This window comes from Conger conger, chromosome 8, assembly GCF_963514075.1.
Source record: "Conger conger chromosome 8, fConCon1.1, whole genome shotgun sequence".
Lineage (NCBI taxonomy): Eukaryota > Metazoa > Chordata > Actinopteri > Anguilliformes > Congridae > Conger > Conger conger.
The window spans coordinates 38,663,941-38,689,091 of NC_083767.1; the positions used below are offsets into that span (position 1 = coordinate 38,663,941).

General features: G+C 42.0%; 1 protein-coding gene across 1 annotated transcript; it reads left to right on the plus strand.

Annotated features, from left to right (window-relative positions):
* The first annotated feature begins 1,468 nt into the window (after nucleotides 1–1,468).
* On the plus strand, nucleotides 1,469–22,342 carry LOC133135712 (calcium-activated potassium channel subunit beta-4-like). The gene is made up of 3 exons (XM_061252929.1): nucleotides 1,469–2,253; nucleotides 16,222–16,349; nucleotides 20,387–22,342. The coding sequence occupies exons 1-3, from the start codon at nucleotides 1,918–1,920 to the stop codon at nucleotides 20,553–20,555; spliced, it is 633 nt and encodes a 210-aa protein (XP_061108913.1). The 5' UTR covers nucleotides 1,469–1,917; the 3' UTR covers nucleotides 20,556–22,342.
* The last annotated feature ends 2,809 nt before the right edge of the window (nucleotides 22,343–25,151 follow it).

Below are 25,151 nucleotides of genomic sequence, written 5' to 3' on the forward strand. Positions count from 1 at the left end.
ATTCGAAATATACTATAGGCAGGTGTTGGCCTTTGGTCCACGCCGGGGGAAATAACCCCTCTCATTGTCATGAAGACATGTGGAGTAATCTAATGTATTAGCTATAAAAAATAAATTAAAGTGTCCCAAAGCTCCGACGCCGGTTAAACGGTTATTCAACGGTTATTATGGAAAAAAACAAAATTACTTCCATACCAGAGGGGAAATGAGAACATGCGCTATGGTCGCAACAAAAATTATTGTGTATGTGAGCTAGTGATTTGCTGTATCAGACTAAATCAAGGTAATTCGTTTTTAAAAGAGATTTAAGATTATGAACTTGATCATCAAAGAGCGCCTACTTAAAGACAATTGTAATTTCTGTGGGGGTTAAGGAATATTTCTGAGGCCGTTTGCGAGTGGGAAAGGTGCGTGGTCAGCGCAATTAAGCGTGTGGGACGTCTCTATACAAAGCCAGCGTTGTGCCAGGGATTCAATCTTTTAATTAACTAATGAATGACTTTAGTCGATGGCAGCCCACGTACAGTCTGGCCCCGTCCTATTCTTGCAGAGTTATTTTAAATCTTTCATTTTCTTCTAATTAGCGTTTGGTCAGCAGCACCGTAGCCTTCTCCAGATAGCTTGGCGTGGTCGCCGTCGGCCATAGGTACTGTGCATCTCGGTTTGGCTTCATTGGCATTCGTGTAATTCTACAATATTATTAATATAAATATATGTTCAAGGATCACCATTTTAGAGATTTTTTATAAAATATCCCACGCAAGCAAACAAGACTCTAGAAACTCTACAAAACTCAGAAATTATGGTACGAAATGTGCCTTAAAAAGTACAAATGTTTCTCGCTGGTGCAGTGCCCTATACATTTGTACCAATTTCCAGCAATATATAATATTTAAAAGTGATCATTTGTGCCCAAAGAGAACATTACTGTACCTTCATGGTACATTTGGGAAATTTGATCCTTGAAGAAAAAGAAGAAAAAAAAGTACCATCCATCATTGTGAGTGTGTAGGCCTGTAAGAAACTGCACTTCCATTGCCTAACACACTCATAAAAAAGAAGGTTAGTGTATGGACTACACTTGGATGAATTAACAGATGCCTAATTTAGGTTTTCATTTATGGGCAGGTTGCACGACACCGGATAGTTGTTGAATCCATCTCTTAAATTCCTATAGTGAGCGTTGGATTTCCTTCAGAATAGTTCCATACGCCCTAATATTCTTTAGTCTGCTGTATGAACCAACACAATTAACGTCTCTTGCCAGTAATTTGACGTTGCAGTCTGTTGGCCAAGTAGCCAGATGCCAAATAGTCAGCGCCAGACAGTGACAGCACGTCTAATGGAAGCGAAATAATGAGCGCGGTGAACAAATTGTGCTGAGTCAGCAGTGAACGTTGTTTATTAGCTGATTCCTGCTGCGCGCGGTTTCTTAACTTTTATTTTTGAACAAAGACCGCCTCGTGTCACCCGAGCTCACACGGTCACTATGGAATCCTTTCCGTCATCTGCGAGCTCTCCGCGGTCATGGACATGGTAACCGTTGCGCATCAGCTGATTTAAGAGCCGTGTTCATACACAACCCCGTGCTATTTCTGCGTAAGAAGCTTATCCCATCCCAGTTGTAACACAGCCTTTCGCCAAATCTGAAATCACTGCAGACTGTTGAAACGGAATTCCGGGGGTAACTACGCGCGTAAACAGGAGCGAGACTGAAATTAAGGTGTTTCAGCCAATTCTTCCACAACAGTCATTCAGGGAGCAATCGCCGAGTTCGCCGACTACGGGGGAAGTTTTGATGGAAGCGGTTGTTGCGCGACGGTGAAAAGCGCCTGGGGTAAGGAGGCGCCCCTATCGCGCTCTCCCTCTCAATTCAGATTGTTTTGATGCTCCTGCCCGACTCTGAGACGAGGATAGATGGCGAGGATGCGGGTATCCTACGAGTACTCGGAGGCGGAGGACAAAAGCATAAGACTCGGTCTTTTTCTCATCGTCTGTGGCATCGTGTCGCTTTTTATCCTTGGGTTCTGCTGGCTGAACCCCACGCTGCAAAGCATGCAGAGCAAGCCGGCGAACTGCACCGTGGTGTCGGTGCGGCGAGTGGAGGAGATGTTTGAGTGCGTCTTCACGTGCGGGGCGGACTGCAAAGGCACGTCTTCGTACCCGTGTCTGCAGATATTTGTCAATAACTCCGAGTCCAATTCCGTAGCTCTGCTGCATTACGACGAACAGCAGTTGGTGCTGAATCCTAAGGTAATTTTAGTCTAGGTGCTCTTATGTCATTTACTATAATGATGACCGCGAGGAATTATGTTATGGTTGTGTTTGTTTAAACTATATTTAGACTACGCAAAAACGTTATAACTCAAATTCATTTACTCCCTAAAAGTTTAACAGGTGTTTTTATTTATCACAATCAATACAGCATTAGCCTACTGTTGTAAGTACAACTACTGGTACTAGCCCCCCTTATCACTTTAAAGCGCTTTGTGTGCGAGAAAAGCAATAATATACCGTAAATGCATTTATCTGCCTGCCTATTAATTGGTCATCTGCATGTGTTGAGAGACGTCATCATGAACACAAGTACGTACCAACATATTTAAATTATAAAATAATGCACCCCCCCTCCCAGTGAGCTTACAACATTTCCATTTTCATTTAAAAAAAATCAACTTTAGAATGCAATTCACATGATTATCTGCTTATATAAGTAACTACACGTATCATATAATGAAATATTAAGCGTTTATGGACAAGTTTATAGAGTTTAAAACTGGGTTAAGCGGGTGGTTTTAATGTTTTACTGATCGGTGTAATTCATAATTAGCAGAGGTCGCCAGAATCGCCTATTGTCAGCGCACCTAAAGAATGTTTGCGCAGAATTCCATCCATTGTCAAAGTGACGGTTTTGCTTCGGGAATATTGTAGTTGCAAGATACGATTAATTTGTGGAAAGGAGGCGACGGTCTCATCCTTAAATACCGTAAGGTCTCTAAAATAGGTAATTTTGTTTTTCGGGAGCAATGTTCTTCTTTAGGATGACTGAGATAAATAAGCCATATCTTAGTCCATAAACAACTTACTCGAGCATAAAATCGTTTGTGTCTGATTGCCACCCAGTGTGTGATCGCATGTGTGTTCAGAGATCAGTGATATTTTGCTTTAGGGTGACTTTACTTAGATATCCTAATTCATGTTATTGCCAGGTGTACTTTGCAAATGGGGTGTTAGGAACATATCCATGGTGATACCATAGAATAGCTTGTCTATGTTGTCTGCAGTGTCACACAATCCCTATGCATTTTGAATGTACAGTATAAGAAGGGAGCACAATGTGTGAGTTTTAATTTGACAGTTGTTGGTTTTGGTCCATGTAAATTCAAGTTCTTGTGCTTTAGTTCAGAACGGAAGAACACATGGATATTTTTTTTCCTCCTCTTCCTCTGTTTCTCACTCCCAGACAGATATCACTCAAGACAAACCTTTTCCCCTTTTCACCTGGAACCGGCTCTGGGACACTCCATAAATCTGAGGCTCTACTGTAGACCGTCTGTGGTTACATGCCGACTGACAGATGGGTTGTAAAAGACCCTATGCATTTTCTTTTTCTTGCAAATTGAAGGGTTCATTAAAGTCAAAATCTGAAAACGGAACAAAAATATAATTTAATTTTGATGCAAAGCATTTTGTTTCTATTCACTCGAGTTGGAGGTATGTTCTGTATGGATGTTCTTCTGATTGGCTGGCCTCTAAAGCCGTTGCATTGCGGATCATTTTAACCCTTTATGGTGTTAAGCTACAATCTAATCACATAGTTCTCTAAGTGAACATTCTAATGCTGATGTAACATCACTACTGGTTACTGAAAACAATGGAGTTCTAGAATACTGACATAGAATTTTGAAAGAAGTGTCCTCTTCAAAGGGTTACATTTTAGGTCACCATGTTCCTGACACAACAAGCTTGCTTTTCAGTGGGGGAGCCCAGCTGATTTTCTTTTTACCCGGCTTTCCATAATTCCTGACTTTCTCTGGTTCTATTGCATGCAGCCACATTGAGCAGAAGGGCTGCGGTGTGAGCGCTGTTTAAGGGGATTGGGTTTGGTGCCTGGATGCTTATGATATGGAGCTCTGGCACAGACCGTGCCTGTCACGGCATTACAAACCGAGCTGTATAGATCGGGTGAGGGACGTGCGTCAGTGATTTAATGGGACTCTCTAATGGAGGGTTTTGGCCAAGTGCAGCAATAACATATACTAATTATATGGCTGAAAGTTAATTGAAAAATAATCGGAATGAGATTATGATTGACGTGCTGTTGTGTCTCTCAGCTGGAAGGGTCTCTGGAGATGAAGTGTTCACCCGGCTGCCTGGCCATGTCGGTCTGCTAAGATTTCATCTACGTGTCCTCCTTCAGTAATCAGCTAATGTGTGCGTGCTTTTCACTGTCTGCCCACTTCTTCAATTCTAGCATGCCTTAATGTAATGCCTTAATGTAATGCACAGTTAGCGTAGCTCAGCATAGCTGTCTGTCCACTTTCTGATGTTGCGTATCTAGCATGCCTTAATGTAATGCCTTAATATAATGCACAGTTAGCGTAGCTCAGCATAGCTGTCTGTCCACTTTCTGATGTTGCGTATCTAGCATGCCTTAATGTAATGACTTCATGTGATGTGCAGTAAGCATAGCTCAGTGCCCGTGGCAGTGATACCAGTTTCGTTTTCCCTGCGGAGCCTGTAGCCTAGTGCCTAAGGTGCTGGACTGGGACCTGGAAGGTTGCTGGTTCAAGCCCCCGTTTGGGCACGATAAGATCTGCACAGCTGGTGGGCCCTTGAGCAAGGCCCTTGAGTCCGACATTGCTCCAGGCGGGATTGGCTGCTGCTTAGTCTGCTAAATAAACTGTAAATCAACTTTGGACAAACACGTCAGCTAAATAACTTTAACGTACCCTAATGCATTACTCGCCTCATAATTAACCGGTGTGGTTTGAAGCACGAGAGGATGTTTCAGTGAGTCGAGCATACCAATACAGCAGGGCATTTCAAACTTGTTTCCAGATCTTTTGTTGCGTCCACATCTGGGTCAAATACTTTCCTCCACTTTACTGATCTTATCTGGTGTATTGGAGACTTGAAATACTCTCAAAAGGTGCAAACCCCACCTTCTGATCCTCTTGACTGTCTCTATTACAGGCAAGAAAATCATTTTAGCACAGAAAAGTATTTGAATCCAAAACAATGTCATCTTTGAGCCCGGTCTGAGTCCCTTCTTTAATGGACAGGTAGCCTACACAAGAAAGGCTGTGTGGGTCCTCCAGTCGTGTTGGTACAGGGGACAGTGAATTCTTCCTCTTTGGTTTTCAATGATAAAGACCTATTGGATGCAGTTATGAAATGATTCAATCAGGTATACTCAGATCTGCCCACAGGGGCATTAGGAGTGCTGACTTCCTCCTGGCCGTAGTCCAGTCCTGTTGCTGATTGGCCAGAGATGGCAGTCACCTGGTGTGTCAGGTTTAAATTGCTCCCTGATTGGAGGGGAGGGATGAAAAGCAGCATTGCTATTGGCCTCATCTGAGTGTCTTTGTGGTGAATGAAATAAAGCTGGTCTTTATAGACGTTTGGATGAGCTACCACCGAATGTTCAAGGCTGAGTTTGCAAAAGATTTATTTTATGTTGGCAAACGATAGAAGTACAGGGCCCTCTGTGCACTACATTATATTGCTTTACAACAATCGATTGGAGGTTAATTTATTTCTGCCAGTGGCAATCAGTAAGCACAGAGCTAATGAAACACAGGGGTGGGCCTTAGCGACCACAGCACTTTATGCATTTGTATTCTTCATCACATCCAGTGTGCTCTGCTCTGTGCTTCTCCGTTTAGGGTGAGCAGATCCTGAAACATGGCTTTGCGTCACCCCGGGAGGAGAGTTTCCGGGGCTGTGGCACCGTGCGTGCCTAGCAATTCAGACAAACTTGAAATGAAAGTAATCGATGATTATTAGAGTGCTCATTTCAGAAGACTGGAGTCTGATGCAGAATTCAGACGCCGAGACCCCTTAGGCTTAACTGTGCACGCACTGAAGAGCAATTCTATGGCAACACCAGCGATGATTCCTTTCCAAATTTTGATTCCTTTCCAAAGAGTTGTCTTTTAAAGTATTTTAAAGATTTTGTTTTCCTTTTCTTTTAAATGGTTCATTCAAGGTCAGATTGTGTGCTGAAGAGAGTATAACTGTTTTGAAATTGTCTGTCATTCGGTGTTGAAAGGCTAAAGAAAGGGCCTGGTTTACTCTTGTTCAGCACATTGTTTCTCTATAGTGTTGAGAAACCCAAGGTTTTAGGTGATGGGTTATATTGCCCTTCAATGGTATGTTGTGTGTAAGGTTTGACTGTTTGAAAGTTAATTAAACAAAGATTTAATATTAATTAAACATTTTTCATCCTTTCATCAAAGGACAAGATCATTAAAAACTCATTTTGTAGTTATGATGGACAATCTTACAAATCCCTGAAACTATAGCTTGTGCTTGTCTATGCATAACAGACAAATAGAAATTTATTTAATGTCATTTTGCATTCTGGTTAGCCATGTCTGTTAATAAAAAAAAATCTTAATGAATTTCTTCCAGTTTTAATGAACGGCACAAGCTGCCAGGTTTTAATTAATCGCTTGGCTGTAACGGAACTCTGTGTGCCGAGGATTCTGGGAAATGGTCTCATCTGTGCGAGATCGCTATAGCCACAGTTTGCACTGTTTTATCTCTGTCATCATCATTAAATATAGCTATGTCAACAGTGTGGGTGGGCAAGCTGGCATGCATTTGAGTGAAAATATCATTTAGGGGTTTGCTTTGAGCAACAGGCAAGCCAGCGAACTGAATCGAGTGAAAAGTGTGGACTTTTCTGCGCTTGTTGACATAACAAGGTTTTTTTGGGGGGGATTTATTTTATCACTTTCTTGTCTTGGTAGAACAGTCCTTTACCTTCATAAATCCTTCCAAGCAGTGTGCCTTAAAGACATCACACACACACACACATGCGTCAAACTTTTTGATGCTACTCTGCTTTTGTGAGAACAGGTCTATTAGCTACATATGTATGGACTGTTGAATGACAATATATTGGCTGAATTCTCATCTAACAACTTGTCTATTATATGATGCACCTACCTGAGATGCTGCTTGTCAGCTTGCTGGGGACTGTGCTGTTCAATCTGGCAAACTAGCTCCTCCTCCATCTGACTTTCACGTCAAATAGGCCAAAGCAATTTCAAGAAATCCAAGACAAGTTAAATAGCCATCGACCTCGGTTAGATTTTGCGGTCACAGAATACAGATGGTAGTACCGTGGGCCTTTTTTAATGCATCTTTTAAAGAAAAATAGTATCACTCCATTGTGAACTGAAGCCCATTACCTTCTATTATTCGGACGGTTTCCGACAAAAAAGGGCACCGTGAAGTTGAATGGCTACCTCTTTGACCAGATATATTCATGGGATTGTTATGACTCCATCTGGCCCCTTCCGACCCAGTGATCTCAGTTATATAATCCTGCTGTCGCCGACCTTAAGGTGGGTTCACATAGCGCTTCAGCTAGGTGGTGTGTGTACCAGATCCCTTTGTTTTTCAGTGGATCCACTGGCACTGGGATCCACTGGCAGGATCCCAGCAGCAGCAAGTCCTGCTGAACTTGCCATCCACACGTTCCAAATTTTGCCAACTGCATGAAAGAGGGCACTATCATAAGCTGTCACAGTTTCTGTTTCTCTGTGTCGTACACATTGGACTCCGATACCATGCAGGAAGTCTGGGCTGGGTCTGGGACGTCCGCTAAGCATGGGAGATGTGCAGTGACTGGCCGGTGATTTCATCAACAGAATATTTAAATATTCTCTAAAAACAACAGCAACTTTGCAAATGGACACATGGGGTGACCTGCATGTTCTTGCGGGGGGAAGAAATAATTGACTTCATAGAAAATTCTGTAAAAATGTGAAAATTAGGACCAGCTTTTTGATCACAACCCCACTGCCCCCTCAACTCCCAAAACTGTTCACTGCTCTGCTCATGACAGCTCTTACCGCTCTGCTAATGACACGACTTACCGCTCTGCTAATGACAGGACTTACTGCTCTGCTAATGACAGGACTTACCACTCTGCTAATGACAGCTCTTACCGCTCTGCTAATGACAGGACTTACCGCTCTGCTAATGACAGCTCTTACTGCTCTGCTAATGACAGGACTTACCACTCTGCTAATGACAGCTCTTACCGCTCTGCTAATGACAGGACTTACCGCTCTGCTAATGACAGCTCTTACCGCTCTGCTAATGACAGCTCTTACCACTCTGCTAATGACAGCTCTTACCGCTCTGCTAATGACAGCTCTTACCGCTCTGCTAATGACAGCTCTTACGGCTCTGCTAATGACAGGACTTACCACTCTGCTAATGACAGGACTTACCACTCTGCTAATGACTGGTCTTAGAGTTTTCTTAAGGCTTTCACTGGTGTTAGTTTCCGAATATTTCTTCAATTACTGTCAATTTCAGGAGTGTAAAATTACAAGCTTAAATTAAATATGTAAGAAGAATTGTAACAAAAGCCCTTGTGGAAATAATAAGATGTGAATTTTTAATATGATTGAATCACATCCATTATTAGCACTTTTCATTGTAGCCATACATATAAAATTATTAAATATATTATTCAGTATGTGTCTGACATTTAATATACTTTGACATATTACATACACTTCCAATATCAGACTTAATATCTTGCAGCATATTGACACATGCATTTTTCATAGCAGGAGTGGTGTGTCAGATTCCATGCTTCCGGGCCCGAATGGGGCGTACACATGCAGTGAGGTTGGATGGGTTAAGGCTCACCACGGCTCCATCCTGGAGAGGCAGCCACTACTGTGCAAAAATGAGATTTAACCCTTTAAGGTGCCAACCTGGGTTCAAATGTGTAATTGTTTTGGATTCCAGTACTTTTCCATGCTTTGTTGAACTTGTGCTTGTCTGGTGGAACCTACGAAAAAAGTGCAAAAAAGGCAAGATCGATCAAGCACAGAAATGTATTGGAATCCAAAACTATGATATTTTGCCGGGGTCTGTCCAGGTGTAAGATCACAGATATGGGTTTAGAATGTTGTAAACTGAACATTCTAATTATGATGTCACAATCAATGCTGGTGACTGTAGGCAACAGAGTTCTAGAACACTGACTTGGAACTGTATTGGGGGAAAAAACTGGAAAAAAAAAAAAAGAAAAGTGATTACAAAATCTACTCTTTAATGGGTTAATGGGAGCAGGTACTGATGTGGATCTGGTCTTACCCCAAAAATGTGCGTTCCCGGTTATAGCTGCCCCCCTGTCTTGCACGGCACCCACAGAGGAATGCGGCTGGATCGTTAGGTTGTGCTGAATGTTTGCAGGACGCATTAGAGACTGCCAGGAGTGGCCTGTTTGATGTAGTAGGCAGAGGCGGTAAGGGGAATACACTGTTAATGAGAAGCTAGCAGGTTTGAACACGCAGGTGCGGCTGAAATGGCCCCCTTGAGCAAGACTCTTAACCCAGATTGCTTTAGTCAATATCCAGTTAAAGGGGGACGTATGCAGAAATACGCAGCAACTCTGAAAAACCGTATCTGCTAGAGTGATTGCCTCTTTGGATTTCGGCTTACAATTTATAAGAATGCTGTCTTCATAAAGAATTTGCGATGCACTCTCAACAATGCACGCTTTTGTGAATTATGCCCTTATCCAGGTATCAGGAGGGCATGCATGTGAATATGCTCTCTAGTCCATGAAATAACAGTAATTATGTAATTGCAATGTTTTTTTGAATTCCGATGAAAGTATCGGGATAGGCTCCAACCCCCCTGTGACCCTGTTCAGGATAAGCGGGTTAAGATAATGGATGGATGGATGAAAGCATCAGGAATGTAGGTAGACCGAGTTCATAGAAACCCTTTATTTTATTTTTATTTCATTATTTATTATTTTATTGAGTTCAGTTTGCTGTTGTACGTGGAGTAATATGAAATGAAACAAAATTCTGTCATCTTCTTTGGAAACTTGCATATGAAATGACTGATTGTCAGACTGATGACATACTGCTAATTGGCATTCCGCTTAATATGCCTCACCCGTGTAGCTGCCTTTGTAATTGTGATTACATTCCTTAATACAAGCACAGTGTGTTCCGCAGGACTGTCCAAATACCAGTCCCAGAACCCTCCACTTCAGGGCTAATTTGCTGGCTGTGTGGGAGAGACAGCCGTCATGCGTTTTCAGGGGGGAGGTAGTCTCCTTGCTGTGATTGGGTTCGATCTTTGCCACGGGGAAATCCACCGTTTCCATCCCGTTTTCCTTCATCAGCAGATTTCACCTCCGTTAGTCTAAGTGTAAGCCCTGCGTCCACAGTGAGAAATAGAGGTTTTCCCGCATAACGGAGTGCAAAACGGTAGTAGTTGTGCTTCAGGTGCTGTCGTCGTAACATCATAAATAGGTGTGAGCGATGTTCCATAATTAAGTGTTTTAGCTAATAGCCAATAAGCAACCATTATCATAAACCACATTCCTCAGGAGAAAATCTACCACGCAACAGACGTTAAATTCTGGTGGAAGCGGCCTCTTCCCTGTGTTCTGTTCAGAACACCGTAAGTTAAGTCTGAGGTAGGCTCAGTATTCCACCGCCGTAAAATGGCGTTCTTTTATCGCCTTTTACGAGTATGTGCTCTTTCGACAAGGATGTTTTCACTTTCACTCGCACTTGCATTTTCTTCCAATTCTAAAATCCAAATTAAATTAATGCAGTCGAATGCCATTAGCTACCATTAACGTTGAGCTCAAGTCTTTCTCTAGACTTCGATTGGTCTTTGAATTTCAAAATGCAAGTAACATCAATGAATAACATTCAATAATACAAAATCTAAGCTCAACTATTTACAACAACATATATAACACAGACAACGCCTCAACCATTAAAATTAAAACAATTGCTGTAATTGTTTATTGCAGGGCAGCCTGTAGCGTAGTGGGTAAGGTAAATGACTGGGACATGCAAGGTCGGTGGCTCTAATCCCGGTGTAGCCACCATAAGTTCCGCATAGACGTTGGGCCCTTGAGCAAGGCCCTTAACCCTGCATTGCTCCAGGGGAGGATTGTCTCCTGCTTAGTCTAGTCAACTGTACGTCGCTCTGGATAAGAGCGTCTGCCAAACGCCAATAATGTAATGTAATGTAAAATAATAATCACTTTTGCTCACTATCTCTCGATCTCAATTCTCAATACAATACACGCCAGCCCTTTACGACCTGAAAATGCGTTTGCCTCACGTGCGGCGGCGCTGTTTTCCTGAAGCAGACATGATTTTGAACATTTTGATTTTGAGGCAAAATCACAGAGGTAGCAGTCATTGTTAAGATAATTTAACATTAAATAAATGTATTATTTATTTATTTTATGTATTATTATTTTATTTGGTGATGCACTACTTGGTGCAGGACATCGCTTTCCGTTATCATAATATTTACAGGGATTGGAAAGCTGTGGGTAAATGGCACTGTGGTTATTTTATCAAAATGGAAGTCACTCGTGGGCGAGGATTTTCGCTGCCTCAGCGGTAACACTTTTGGCAGTGGCTGTTATTCTGTCTGTCCGGTGGACGCCATAGCGGGAGGGCACGTTTCGTGTGAGCTTGATGGAGGGGCTTTTTTCCGGGCACCCTCATTTCTCAGTCTCCTGTCATTACTCATGGCCTTACTAGAGACGGGACGGTATTGAAAATGTATCAATTACGTGGATGAAAAATGACCCCGCGTCAAACGCTTTGATGGATCGCAGAGACTTAAAGCCTGGCGTATGATTGACGGCCATTTTGTCTGTTTAGCATAAGTGGCTTTGAGTGATGCAGATCAGTGAAATGATGCAAGGATACTAGATACTAAAGACAACACTGTGCTGTAATGGAGAGGCACAATCTACCAATTTTCTCCACCACTGTACAACTGGTAACCTTGTCTGTGAAATTTAAAAATTAAAAATTTTAATTAAGCATGAAATCAACTTTTCATTACTAAATTCATTTATGAACCATTAACTAATGTATTGGTTACCTACATTAGCAAACATATGATAATTAGCTGACCATTAACAAATGCAGTACATTACATTTACGGTACAGCACAGTTATCCAGCTAACTCAGTAATCCTGCTTTGTGGGTTTTACTCAGGGCAGTTATCCAGTTTACTCCGTAATCCTGCTTTGTGGGTTTTACTCAGGGCAGTTATCCAGTTTACTCAGTAACCCTGCTTTGTGGGTTTTACTCAGTGCAGTTATCCAGCTAACTCAATAATCCTGCTTTGTGGGTTTTACTCAGCGCAGTTATCCACCTTACTCAGTAATCCTGCTTTGTGGGTTTTACGCAGTGCAATTATCCAGCTAACTCAGTAATCCTGCTTTGTGGGTTTTACTCAGCGCAGGTATCCAGCTAACTCAGTGATCCTGCTTTGTGGGTTTTACTCAGTGCAGTTATCCAGCTAACTCAGTAATCCTGCTTTGTGGGTTTTACTCAGTGTAGTTATCCAACATGCAATCCTCCATTGAGGAATAGCCCTCAGATTCGGCGAGTTGCGATGCTTTCTCCCACATTAGAAAGGCAATTAGCTGAGTCTCCTGCAGACCGAGCTGGTGCAGTTACTGATGTGCCTGTGGGAAGGGGCATCTCTCTTCTCCCGACAGGAGCACTGCCCAGACCCAGGGACTGCTGACGGAGCACCAGACCTAGCAGACAGGCCTGTCTCCATCCCGTAGAGGGAATAATCGTGGAACACAACATAATGGGGAGAAAAGGCCACTCAGCCCAGCAATGCTCAGCTTTTCCTACCACTAAAAGTGTACCTACTGCTTAGTTTGCCTAAAAGCTTAAATGGTATAAAGCCTGGCCTTGGAAAACCCCCTGTGTTCCTGCCTCCGTTACCATGTCCTGGCAAGCAATTCTTCACAGTGACCAAAAAATACTTCCTAATATCTGTGTGGAATTTTTCCTTTGCCAATTTCATCTGTCCACCTTTCTGTGGCATGGAAGCAGTGTTTAAAAAAAACAAAAAAAACAAAAAAAATAACATTATTCTATTATTTTTTTATTTTTTTATCTTACAGTTGAGTCATGCACCTTAGCCATTAGGCTATGGGCTGCATACTTCTTCTAATGCAGAAAAGGATGCAATTACAGTAACGATAAGAATGCAGTTACAATAATGATATCAGTGAGGCTGCATGTGAAAGATGTGGCAGTATGCATGCATCAGAATAAAAACATTTTAAAATAATTCCTTTTACTGAATTTTGCTAGCCATGAACCAGCGGAAAATAATACAAATGCAAGCTGAAAGCAGGCAATTGTATCAAATCTTCTCAGCCAACAGCAACTCATCAAGCCTGAGAAATGTAATTGAAAGACAGTTTATTGAATTATGTAGAAATTCATCAGTCCTCCCTTAAATGGCTGTCTGTGAAAGTTTTCTTCAGCTGTGTGGATGTATAAGATCAATTGCCTCTTAGTTTCCTAAATAGATTTTATTTAATTATTTATTTTTTGTTTCCAGCTATGCTGTGCACTTTGTTTGTTCTCTGAAGGTCAGTTTGTGTTCGAGTGACAAAATATGCCCTTTCTGAGGACGCCAAGCTTACCTTGGATATATACCTGTAATGCCTGTTATTTGTTTTTTTTTTGACTCAATTAATTTGATGTCATGATGTGCCAAGCCATCATTGACACCAGTAAGTATTGTGTTTACATTCAAAATTGTACCCAAATGGCATACAATTAGGATAACAAGATTTAAATCCGTCTTCATTTTTACAGATCATGATCAATGTTTTTAAGATACTGTATGCAAATAAACTCTTCACTGAACCATGGGCATAATATCTACAATTTTCTTCATATTAGAAATGCAGAGTTCTCAGGTTAATGTGGCTGACGTGAAACTTTATTTCAGGATAGATAATATAGCGCAGAGCTATAATTACCGGTAGGCTACCCACATTCCTGTTGATCCGAAGATTACTCTTCTAATACCCAACCTGTAGTTGCTATGGCTACCATAATATAGCCTAGTTATTAGCTGAATGTGTTTCAGCAGAAAGAAAAAGTTTTTGCCAATTAAGAATATATTTAAAACAATGAAAAAGATGGTCTGAAATAAACATTCTTCTTACGTGTTGAATATGGTTTGAGCCTTGATTGATGTCAACAGGTTTTCTTCAGTCCCCAGAACTCCCAGATGCAACTATCGCTTGTGAAATTAGCTTTTTCAAAAAGGAAAATCGCACTTTCACATGCAGTATAAATTTTCATGTGAATGAGAGCCCTTTGATGTCCCTGATGGAAGTTTTGAAATTCCTTTGGTGCACTTATCAAGCTTGTTGAGCTGATCAAATAATTAAAATCAGCCAATTTATGAGGCTACAACGAGAGTTCATCTTGACATACTTTTTAGTCATTAGTCAGTTAAGACCTTGGTGGTCTTAACATACGACTTTTAGTCTTTAGTTAAATATGTATTAAAATATTCACATGTGACCTGGACATCTTCGCATGTGCTTGGTTATTTTGACATTTCCACATGTGAAAAGAAAATGGGTCACATTATGCACATTAAGCCGTTTGCATCTTCACGCTGTCACATCACAGACTTTTTTATTATGTGAACAATTTTTCACATGTGAAAAGAAACGCGTGAAGTGCAGTCCTGTGATGATAATTACTGATTGAGAGTGTGCCATTGGAATGAGGAGGACACTCTTGTAAAACCTGAATAAAGAGCTTTGCTCAATCCCTCCTTTAATTCCAGTGGCATCGAACGAAACATGACATAAGGCACTTTGACCACGTGAGTGAGACGGACCTTAATCCCGTTCGTAATGATGCATTTATACTAGGGACACAAAGGGGTGCATTACACAAGGCATTGTGGGATATCGGGCTTGTGAGTTATTAATATGAGAGGACAGACATGAATACATCTATGGCTGTATCCATTTTCCCAATCCACGGCTGGAATATGCTTCAGGAAGACGTCAGACTACCTGTTCCAACCACAAAAAAGGCATTGTGGTTAATTGGTTCACAGGGCAGGGTGTACAGTATCTGTTCACTCGAGCACACTGTTTCACACATGCCCACACATCAGTGTGCACAGTCGTATCTCTCGCTCTCTCGCTCTCTCTCTCGCTCTCTCCCCCTGTCCCAGTCCCCCTGTCTCTCTCCTCCTGTCTCTCTCCCCCTGTCTCTCTCTCCCTCTCCCTCCTGAATACATACTTGTGTGTACACGCATTATTAATCTGTTGTCTATGGCTTTTTGTCATCTTACAGATAATGCTGAGGTTTAAAGTGCTGGCTGGATTGGGATTGTAATATTTCTCCTATGACATGTCATCAAAATTCAAATTCCAATGCTCACTGAAGCAGAGAAATTCTGAAAAACAAACTAACTCAGATGGTAATGTCATGAATTGTAATGTCATGAATTCTCTCATCTCTGGCAATTGTGTCTCTTCCTTAATAACATATTTTCAAAAATGTAGGCATATTTATATTGAACTGAACACCAAGCGTGTTATTCAAAACACTGTCAGTTTCAGTACTAACCAAATTCTTCTAGATTATTACTCGCTATTGCAAAAACTGTCCTACGCAAAAGCTGTCAGATTTCTTTGATCTTGCAAACAAATCTGTTTCAGACTCATTCAGAGGTGAAAGCCATGACTTTTATTTTCCTGAATAAAATGTTATTCTTCTTTTCCTTATTTTATTTGGTTGGAACTAGTACCCCGACATCCTGATAAGCTGGGGAAAATGGATATAATGTCACAATTCTATTAATTTTTGTCCCTTCATATGAATAAAACCCTCATGAAATGAAATTTTTTGCCCAGTTTCTTTTTTAACAGACACTTTGTATTCAAAAGCCCTTAGGATTGGGTGATTATACTGTAAATACCAATCAACCAACGGGCCAGCCAAAAATAACCTGCCGCTGCGACAATAATGGCTTATTCACAAGGGCTAAATCGCTCTTGATTGAGAGACACTTAACTGCTATTCATGGGAAGGCCCCTTTTGAAATTGACATCCCTTTTATTCCAACAAGGAGCTGGTGTAACGCTGAATTCTGTCCCCCGTTTTCTGGGCCAGTGCTCCTATGTTCCCCCCTGTGAGAGGGACAACCAGAAGAACCAGGAGAATGTGCTAAGGTGGCAGGACTACTGGACCGAAGAGGTCAGCTCCCAGTCCTTCACCTGCTTCTTCAACCAGCAACGCAGGTGAGACCGGACTCCTGAGCAGAAGAAAATAAGCCATGTTACTGCACCTAGGTAGAGGACCTTGCTGTTGTTTTTAACTATATAAAATTAAGCTGTTCAGCTCTTCTCCTTTCTAGGGAAGCCTGACTAAATTCCTCTGGCCTTAATACAGATTAAATCAGTGGTGGGCAACGAGGGCCGTATCTGTTTCTGGTTTTCATGGCAACGTCTGGCCATGAAACGTCTTGTTTAATTGGCTGTAACATTTATGCCATCTGACATTTTAGCATTTTGGACATTTCTTGATGAATGCATTAATGACGAAGGCTTTCCTTGTGTCTCTATATGATATGGTTTTACTGTGATCTTATCTGAGTGAACTAGTGGCGGTGCATAAGGCCTCTTTTAGTAATTGGTGGAAACAAAAACCTGCATACACACCGGCCCTCCAGGACTGGAATTGCCCACCCCTGGATTAACTGATGATCTCTTTCTTTATTTGTTCTAATTATGCTAGCCATTATTTCTGACATTTCTCCCCTACACTTTCCCTAATTTTAACCTTCAACCACCCATGAACAGCATGACTTCAAAGATTCATTAGTAAAAAGAAGAAGATCGTCCTACACTTTATTATGATCCCAAGTAATTTTTTTGCACACAAACCAATGTTTTGACAGTCTTCTCCAGGGTGTTTGTTAAAGTAGTAAAGCTAACTCCATCAGCCATGTCCATGGCTGGGTGGACGTGCTACTTCACTGGTGGAGTTTTGTTGAGTTCAGTGCTGATGCAGTGTTGGCTAAGGCCTCCCCAGATCCCATCAGCATTGGCCTTTTATAATCTGTAATTAAAATATTTACCCATAAGACTACACAACATATTACAGGCCAGGAGAAATGAGCTTAGTACGCAGGAATGCGCTAAGACACTATTTACCCCTTACTGTTTGTCTCAATGGTTACTTTAACGCCTACACCAAGTTTTAATTAAAATTTATGAAGCACTTGCCTGTGGCAGTCTACAGATTTATATTCCACCTTTGGTCTCTCCCAAGTTTGGAGTGGAGAATTGTATCTATCTGACCAGATACTGATCTAAGCTTGCACCTCGTCCCTGTTTTTTTGACGACTCATTTCGTCTCTAGCTAAATATTCTGTTGCTGGGGTTTAAAAATGGTGCTGGGCCTGCTTGGAAATTCTCCAGTATTGCGATTGACCAATCAGTACTGGAAGCTCCACCCCATTAGTTTGACACAACACTAAGCACGCACACTTTGGGCCCTGTTCGGGCGACATGCAAAAGAAATGTAATATTTTGATATCCAGGAGGTGCTGCAATAAGCAAAAATGTGTCTCCGCTAATAACTGTTGATGTATTTTGCTCAAGAAAACTGATTCTTATTTATACTGATACCTTGGTAAATCCCAAAGCTGAGTCATGACAACCTGTTATCTCAGCTTAATTGCTGTGGCTGCCATATTGGTTTAAAAACATCTTCAGACCAACCCTCACAAGACTTCTCTGATGACATTGGCTCAGGCGGTAAGAGCAGTCGTCTGGCAGTCGGAGGGTTGCCAGTTTGATTCTGCCCTGGGTGTGACGAAGTGTCCCTGAGCAAGACACTTAACCCCTAAATGCTCTTGATGCGCCGGTTGGTGCCTTGTATGGCAGCCAATTGCCATTGGTGTGTGAGTGTGTGTGCGAACGGGTGAATGAGAAGCTTCAATTGTGCAGTGCTTTGGATAACGGCACTATACAAATTCCTGCCAGCCATGCATTTTTGATTTTCAAAAACATTAATCTATTACAGCCACATCAAAGGCATATGACCTAAACAAGGTTGTGAGCTCATATCTCAATTACACCCAATCTTTGGTCAATTGACATAAAACTATGCTGTCTGTGCTTACAGCCACACTTTTAACATGATCCGATCAAGTTGCCATGGCGACCCTGCCCTTCTGAACTGCTTGGCCCCTTCAACCCTGCTTGCAGGTTTATTCATTATTAGATTCATCCAGATCTGGCTCCTTAAAAGACAGCTGTACTTCAGGACTGCTTAGGAGAACTTACAGCAGTTCTTCTAAAATGTTATTTTTGTATATTCAAGATCAGGAATAAAAATAACTGGACCAAACAAAGCTGGGCAACATTGCGAACAGCTTATAAATGGGAGAAAAAACATACAGTAATAACAGTGTATCATTCTGTTTTTGACTGAATGATGGAAATGTGTAGCACTACCTACAGTGTGGACTCTGAATCTGAAGTCAGCGCTAATATTGATGGATTCCTTCAAACACAGCTGTGCACACAGTGTCAATGCCGCAAGCTGTCCGCTCTGCCGACAGACGGGCGCGTTGTCACGGGGGCTGGATTACAGCAGCCATCTCGCTAATACCTGCTGACGTCGGGATTCAAACTCTGATCTCGGCTTCATCTGCCGTCATCTGTGCCTCTGAAAACTGTCCTCTTTTTGGGCTGGGGGAGCTGAATTGTGATTGATGCAGGGTGTATGTTTTAGAATTGGGGCATGGTGGATGCTTTGGAGTTGGGGCAGGGTGTATGTTTTGCAATTGAGGCAAGGTGTATGTTTTGCAATTGAGGTAAAGTGTATGTTGGGGAAAGGCGTATGTTTGCAAAATAGATTTTTCCAAGCCAGCTACCAGCTCAGACAAGCTACCAGCACTAGCTGCTTGAGCAGCTCATACCCAGCTATAGAACAGTTTATGACCAGCTTGACTAATTTTCCAGCTAGATTTTGCGGTAGGGCCTACACTGAACTGGCACATTAGAATTTATGCTGTCCCGTTTCCCATCTACAGCCACTGTAGTTCAACACCCCTGGTTACCCTCATTCACTTTGATCGAAGTGTAACTCGCTGGGACAGGCCAAAATTCTTCTTGAAAGTTGTAACTTGCCTCATGTGAAATGCAGCGTTATGGATTCCTCGCTGGAGTCCTGCCAGAGTGGCAGAGGTTCGATTAGCGCCGTTGGAAATCACCCCCATGGGTCCCTGCCCTAGATGCAATAGACCTGCAATGTGGCATCGTCAAAGTAAGAGGGCTTTTCACCAATCAGTCAGGCGGTGAGCAAACCCCTGGTCTGTTATCTTCTGTTGTCAAAAGACCTCCAAGCAGGAAAGCCTGAAATCACAATGCTTGGGTTCATCTTTGTCAGATGAACAAGATTTTCTAATGACCTATTTTTCTCTCAGTTCTATTTCTACTATGTCTTGACAATGAGCTGAAGAAGTGTACAGATGAGGCTATAATATACCACAGGTTTTTCTTTCATTTTCTTATCTTCTGTGATTAGACCAGAGGACTGCTTAAAGGAATACACCAACATTTTGGGAAATAGACCTTTTTCCCATTTACCCAGACTTGGACGCGATGTTCAATGACATTTTTTGTTAAATTTTTGTGCATTCACTGGCTCGGTTTCCATGTTAGCATAACGTGTTAGGTTGGCATAAAGAATTGAAGCCTATAGGAGTCGGTAGCCTACCTCCTTCAAAGGGAAGAAATACACCTTACAGCAACTCCAAAGCTGTCTTATTTACACAGGTATCATGTATTTTAAATACACGTGCGGGATATTTTATATTTTTTTAAACATAAGAGGGAGAAATTAGACGGTTGGAACTATAACCGCTGAACACACATGTATCCTTCCATCTTCCGCTGGTTGAGCTCAGTGATCCCTGCACCTTCTGAAGGTAGAGCTCATATCACATTTCGTCTAAGTCTGGGTAAGTCGGAAAAAGGTATATTTGCCAAAATATTGCTGTATTCCTTTAACTAATATACCTGCTACAGGCAGTCTGCAGGAACCTGGCCAAAGAGACTGGCCTGTTGCCTCTATTGTTCTTCTATTCTATGCGATCATAAGATAAGATATAGTGAAGTATAAGAAACAGTTTTTGACAACTGAGGGACCCAGAAAAAGTATCATCTGCTTTCAGGAGCAGGGTACAACACTATGCAATATGCAGTGGAGAGAATGTATGAGTGACACTTCCCCATCTGTGCTGTACCTCTGTCGCCCCCTGCAGGCCGGATGACGTACTGTGGAAGCGCAGCCACGACGAGGCTGTGCTGCTGCACTGCGTGCTGTGGCCCCTGGTGAGCCTGCTGCTGGGCACCCTCATCGTCCTGCTCACCATCTGCGCCCGGAGCCTGGCTGTGCGCGCCGAGGCCATCAAGAAGAGGAAGTTCTCCTAGAGGGGGTCAGGGGGGGCAGGGGGTGAGGGCAGCCCGCTCTCTCTCTGACCGCGGTGGTGACAGCGAATGATGGAGAGGCTTTACCGTACCACCCCCCATCAGACGGAAGGCACCGAAGGACAGCAACTGGGTTCTCTGGAGCTGTAGGATGATCTAAGTGCTCTGGTCATGCCGTATGAGGATCTCAGTTCTCTGGTTATACTGTATGAGGATCTCAGTTCTCTGTATGGTCATGCTGTATGAAGATGTCAGTTCTCTGTATGGTCATGCTGTATGAAGATGTCAGTTCTCTGTATGGTCATGCTGTATGAAGATGTCAGTTCTCTGTATGGTCATGCTGTATGACAATCTCAGTTCTCTGTATGGTCATGCTGTATGAGGATCCCAGTTCTCGGTATGGTTATGCTGTATGACGATCTCAGTTCTCTGTATGGTCATGCCGTATGAGGATCTCAGTTCTCTGGTTATACTGTATGAGGATCTTAGTACTATGTATGGTCATGCCGTATGAGGATCTCAGTTCTCTGGTTATACTGTATGAGGATCCCAGTTCTCGGTATGGTAATGCTGTATGATGATCTCAGTTTTCGGTATGGTTATGCTGTATGATGATCTCAGTACTATGCTCATACTGTATGATGATCTCAGTACTATGCTCATACTGTATGATGATCTTGTAGCAGGAGGTGCAGTCTTTTGCCTCCTCTCACTAGTCATACGCTCCCGCTGCAAGAAGCTGCACACAAATGCTCCTCCATCTTTTTTGTTTGTCTATCTGTATGTCTGTGTGTCTGGTCTTTGCTCTTCGGTCTTCGGTTCATGTCTCTCGTTGTGTAAGTGTGCAGAAATCCCAGCTCCACTGCAATTGCAACAGGAATAGACTTTGTGAACAGTGCATTGCAGACTTTTGAGGCTGCCATATGTAATTGTTTGAAGTAGCTTACATACTGCAAATACAAGCAAAAAGCAAAACGCATTCAACTTTGTATACATTACTGGGTTTGAAACGCATGAAGGCCACATTCGGTGACTCTCCCTGACCTTTCTGTGAAATGACATGGAGACCTAGGGGAATTTGTGTCCTTCAGTGAATGTTTGCTCTGTGAAGAAAGAAAAAACTAAAGTGTGAAAGTGCTTCTGTGAAAACAGAAAACGCTGGGGAAGTTGGATGAAGCAATTTATAAACTAAGTATCATTCACCGTGCACTTTGAATACTCAAACAAATGCATCGCATTTAGAAATACTGCTTGTGTTCGTCCCAAAATACTCCAATGAATGTAAGCTCAGTGATAAGGTGAACTGTTGATAGCCATCAACAGTTTATTAAAGCTTTCAAATTACACAAATAAACGAGTAGGTGTTAAGATACATCAATATACACATATAAATGACAACAGACAACTGCCATCACTGTCACATATACGTGTATGTCGATAGTTTCAAAGAAAACAGCCCTCAGTGCCTGGATCGGTGACACTTCCGTGTAAAGTTCTCCACTTTGTAGAGCCAACTTATATTTAATTCCGACATGCCCCCATTCTTTCCATTTTAATTTAATATCACTATTTTATGAACATTCTTTCAAAGTATTTGCTATAGTTTTACTTGTTCTTATTTATACATACATGTATATATACATGTATAATAATGTATATTAACATATGCTTTTATATAAGAGCAGGCTTAAAACAAACACACACAAACACAGGCAGTATTGCGGGCAGAAACTCCTTCACTGTGCTGTAACTACTTCGTAGAATGTAATAAAACAAGTACTAAATCTGAAGTCCCTGTACCTTAGATCTGTTCTTTGGGTGATCTCCAGGCCTTCATACAGAACCGTTTAAGCATACACTCGGCAAACTCTCTATTAGGTAGACACCAGGTTGTTAATGCAAATATTTAATCAGCTAATCATGTGGCAACAACTAAATGCATAAAAGCATGCAGACATGGTCAAGAGGTTAAGCTGTTTTTTTACAGCCCAAATGTCAGAATGGGGGAGGAAACGTCATCTACAGTAAGTGACTATTTTTGGAATGATTGTTGGTGCCAGACAGGGTGGAGTGTCTCATAAATGACTGAACTCTTGGGATTTTCATGCACAACAGTCTCTAGAGTTTGCACAGAATGGTGGAAAAACTAAAAACATCCAGTGAGCAGCAGTTCTGCAGGCAAAACCACCTTAATGAGAGCGGTCAGAGAAGGGCCAGACTGGTTGAAGCTGACAGGAAGGTGACAGTAACGCAAATAACCACACATTAAAACAGTGGTATGCAGAAGAGCATCTCTGAGCACACAACACATCAAACCTCTAAGTGAATAGACCACAGCAGCAGAGGACCAAAAGTCTAAAAAATAAGTAATAAATACATAATAAAGTGCTCACTGAGTGCACATATTGAAATATATTTAGCTTTGTCAACCAATTTTACAGGATTTACATGATCTCATCAGTTTTGTTTGAGGACCACAATGTACATGCAGTAAAACTAAATTATTCCAAAGGTCTCGTATGCCATAAACGTATGCCTGGAAAACCAATAATAACTTCACATGTCATTCAGTGTATATCAGCCATGGTCATATGGTGTAATTCTAAAATACTGTAGTGCTCTGTTGACTCAGAAGTACAGAGGTAATCTTAGTTTATGCTGAAGGTACATATGCTCAGTGATCACTCTGAGGCAGCAGAATGTGCAAACAATTTCAAAGAAAATAAAAGATGCTCAATATTAAGAGAGTGGTTGCTTTAAGACAGCCTAATCACTAAATGACTAAAAAGATGTAGGTCACAGATAGCTGTGTTCTTCATTTTCCACTTGTTTTTCTTATGCGTTTCCTGCCATGTTTTTCACCCAAAACAGTAACTTAAAGCAAGCTAATAATGAGAGAGAGAGAGAGAGACAGAGAGAGAGAGAGACAGAGAGAGAGAGAGAAGAAAAAAGATTAGTGCAAGCTCTAGTCACATGAATCTATGATCATCCATCCATCCATCCATTATCTTAACCCGCTTATCCTGAACAGGGTCGCAGGGGGGCTGGAGCCTATCCCAGCATACATTGGGCGAAAGGCAGGAATACACCCTGGACAGGTCGCCAGTCCATCACAGGGCACACACACCATTCACTCACACACTCATACACTCATACACTCATACCTATGGGCAATTTAGACTCTCCAATCAGCCTAACCTGCATGTCTTTGGACTGTGGGAGGAAACCGGAGTACCCGGAGGAAACCCACGCAGACACGGGGAGAACATGCAAACTCTGCACAGAGAGGCCCCGGCCGACGGGGATTCGAACCCAGGACCTCCTTGCTGTGAGGCGGCAGTGCTACCCACTGCACCATCCGTGCCGCCTCATCTATGATCAGTTTAAGCAATTTATATCAGCTGTCCCATGGTGCGGAGCACTTGCACTGCTTCTCAACTCTTCACACAGAATATTTTTTAAATACTTCTCCCTTTCCCAATAATTCTCGGCAAAATTTGGAGTGAGTCCGCCGCTTTAAATAAATCTGTGTGCTGCGATCTGGGCGGGTTTGATCAGGATTACTGCAGTGCGTGGCAGCTGGACCATTCTTAACTGTGCAAATCTTTGTTAGCTGACCAGCTGGTGGAAAGCAGAACGGCCATTTTATCCCCATTTTTGTATGCATACCCCAGAATTATGGGACTAGGGCCTGTGTCCCATACTTCTTGAGAGAATAAACAAAGTTGAGTGTGATTGCTTCTGGCAAGATTTTAAATCTTGCATCAAATTTGACGTTTACCAGGATTTAGGATTTATTTGTCATGAGTGGTAAGGTAAATAATTTATTAACTAATGAATTTACACGATTAGCATTTTTTTTTGCCAACACTCCTCCATGGCTTCGGTAGCAGCAATGGTGTTGTTTTTTGCATGGTGTTGGCGTTGTTTGTTTTTTTATGGTCTTGTGTGCATTGCGCTTCGATAGTAAACTGGTGGGAACACAGACGAGCACGCGTTGTCCTTCGGAGCACGGGATGTCCGCCGTCATTGCTAATCGCATTGTAGTTCACAAGTCAGGCTCATACAGACACTAGATGGGGGAACAGACTTGTGCAGCTCCACAGACGACCTTGCAGGTCCCTGATTGGTCAGCCATGCTCTCTCTAAGCAATGTTAGAGCCAATTGTGCAGCGATATGGTATTAGACCAAAGGGCCAGAACAGTGTCTTAAACCTTGACAGTGTAAGAACACAGATATGCGATTAGAATGTTCACAACGGAACATTCACAACTAATAACTCAAAGCAATGGCGTTCTAGAACTTTGAGTTAGAATTCTCGGGGGGAAAAAACAATCAATGAAATCTACTCCGTGGGTTAAGTCACCCACTAGCTCTTTTGCTGATTTAATGGTATATGATTAAAGATAAGAATAGACATAGACATGAATATGGTCTTCACGTGACTTTAGGGTGAACAGAGAATACTCTCATTTGCACTAAACACTTCAACCATCAAAGTAATAAGTTAATACTTATATCCAAATCATTTCTAACAGCCTAGAACAACAAAATCCAATTGTGCTCTTGTAGTAGGGATTGGTGCATAGCTATAAATC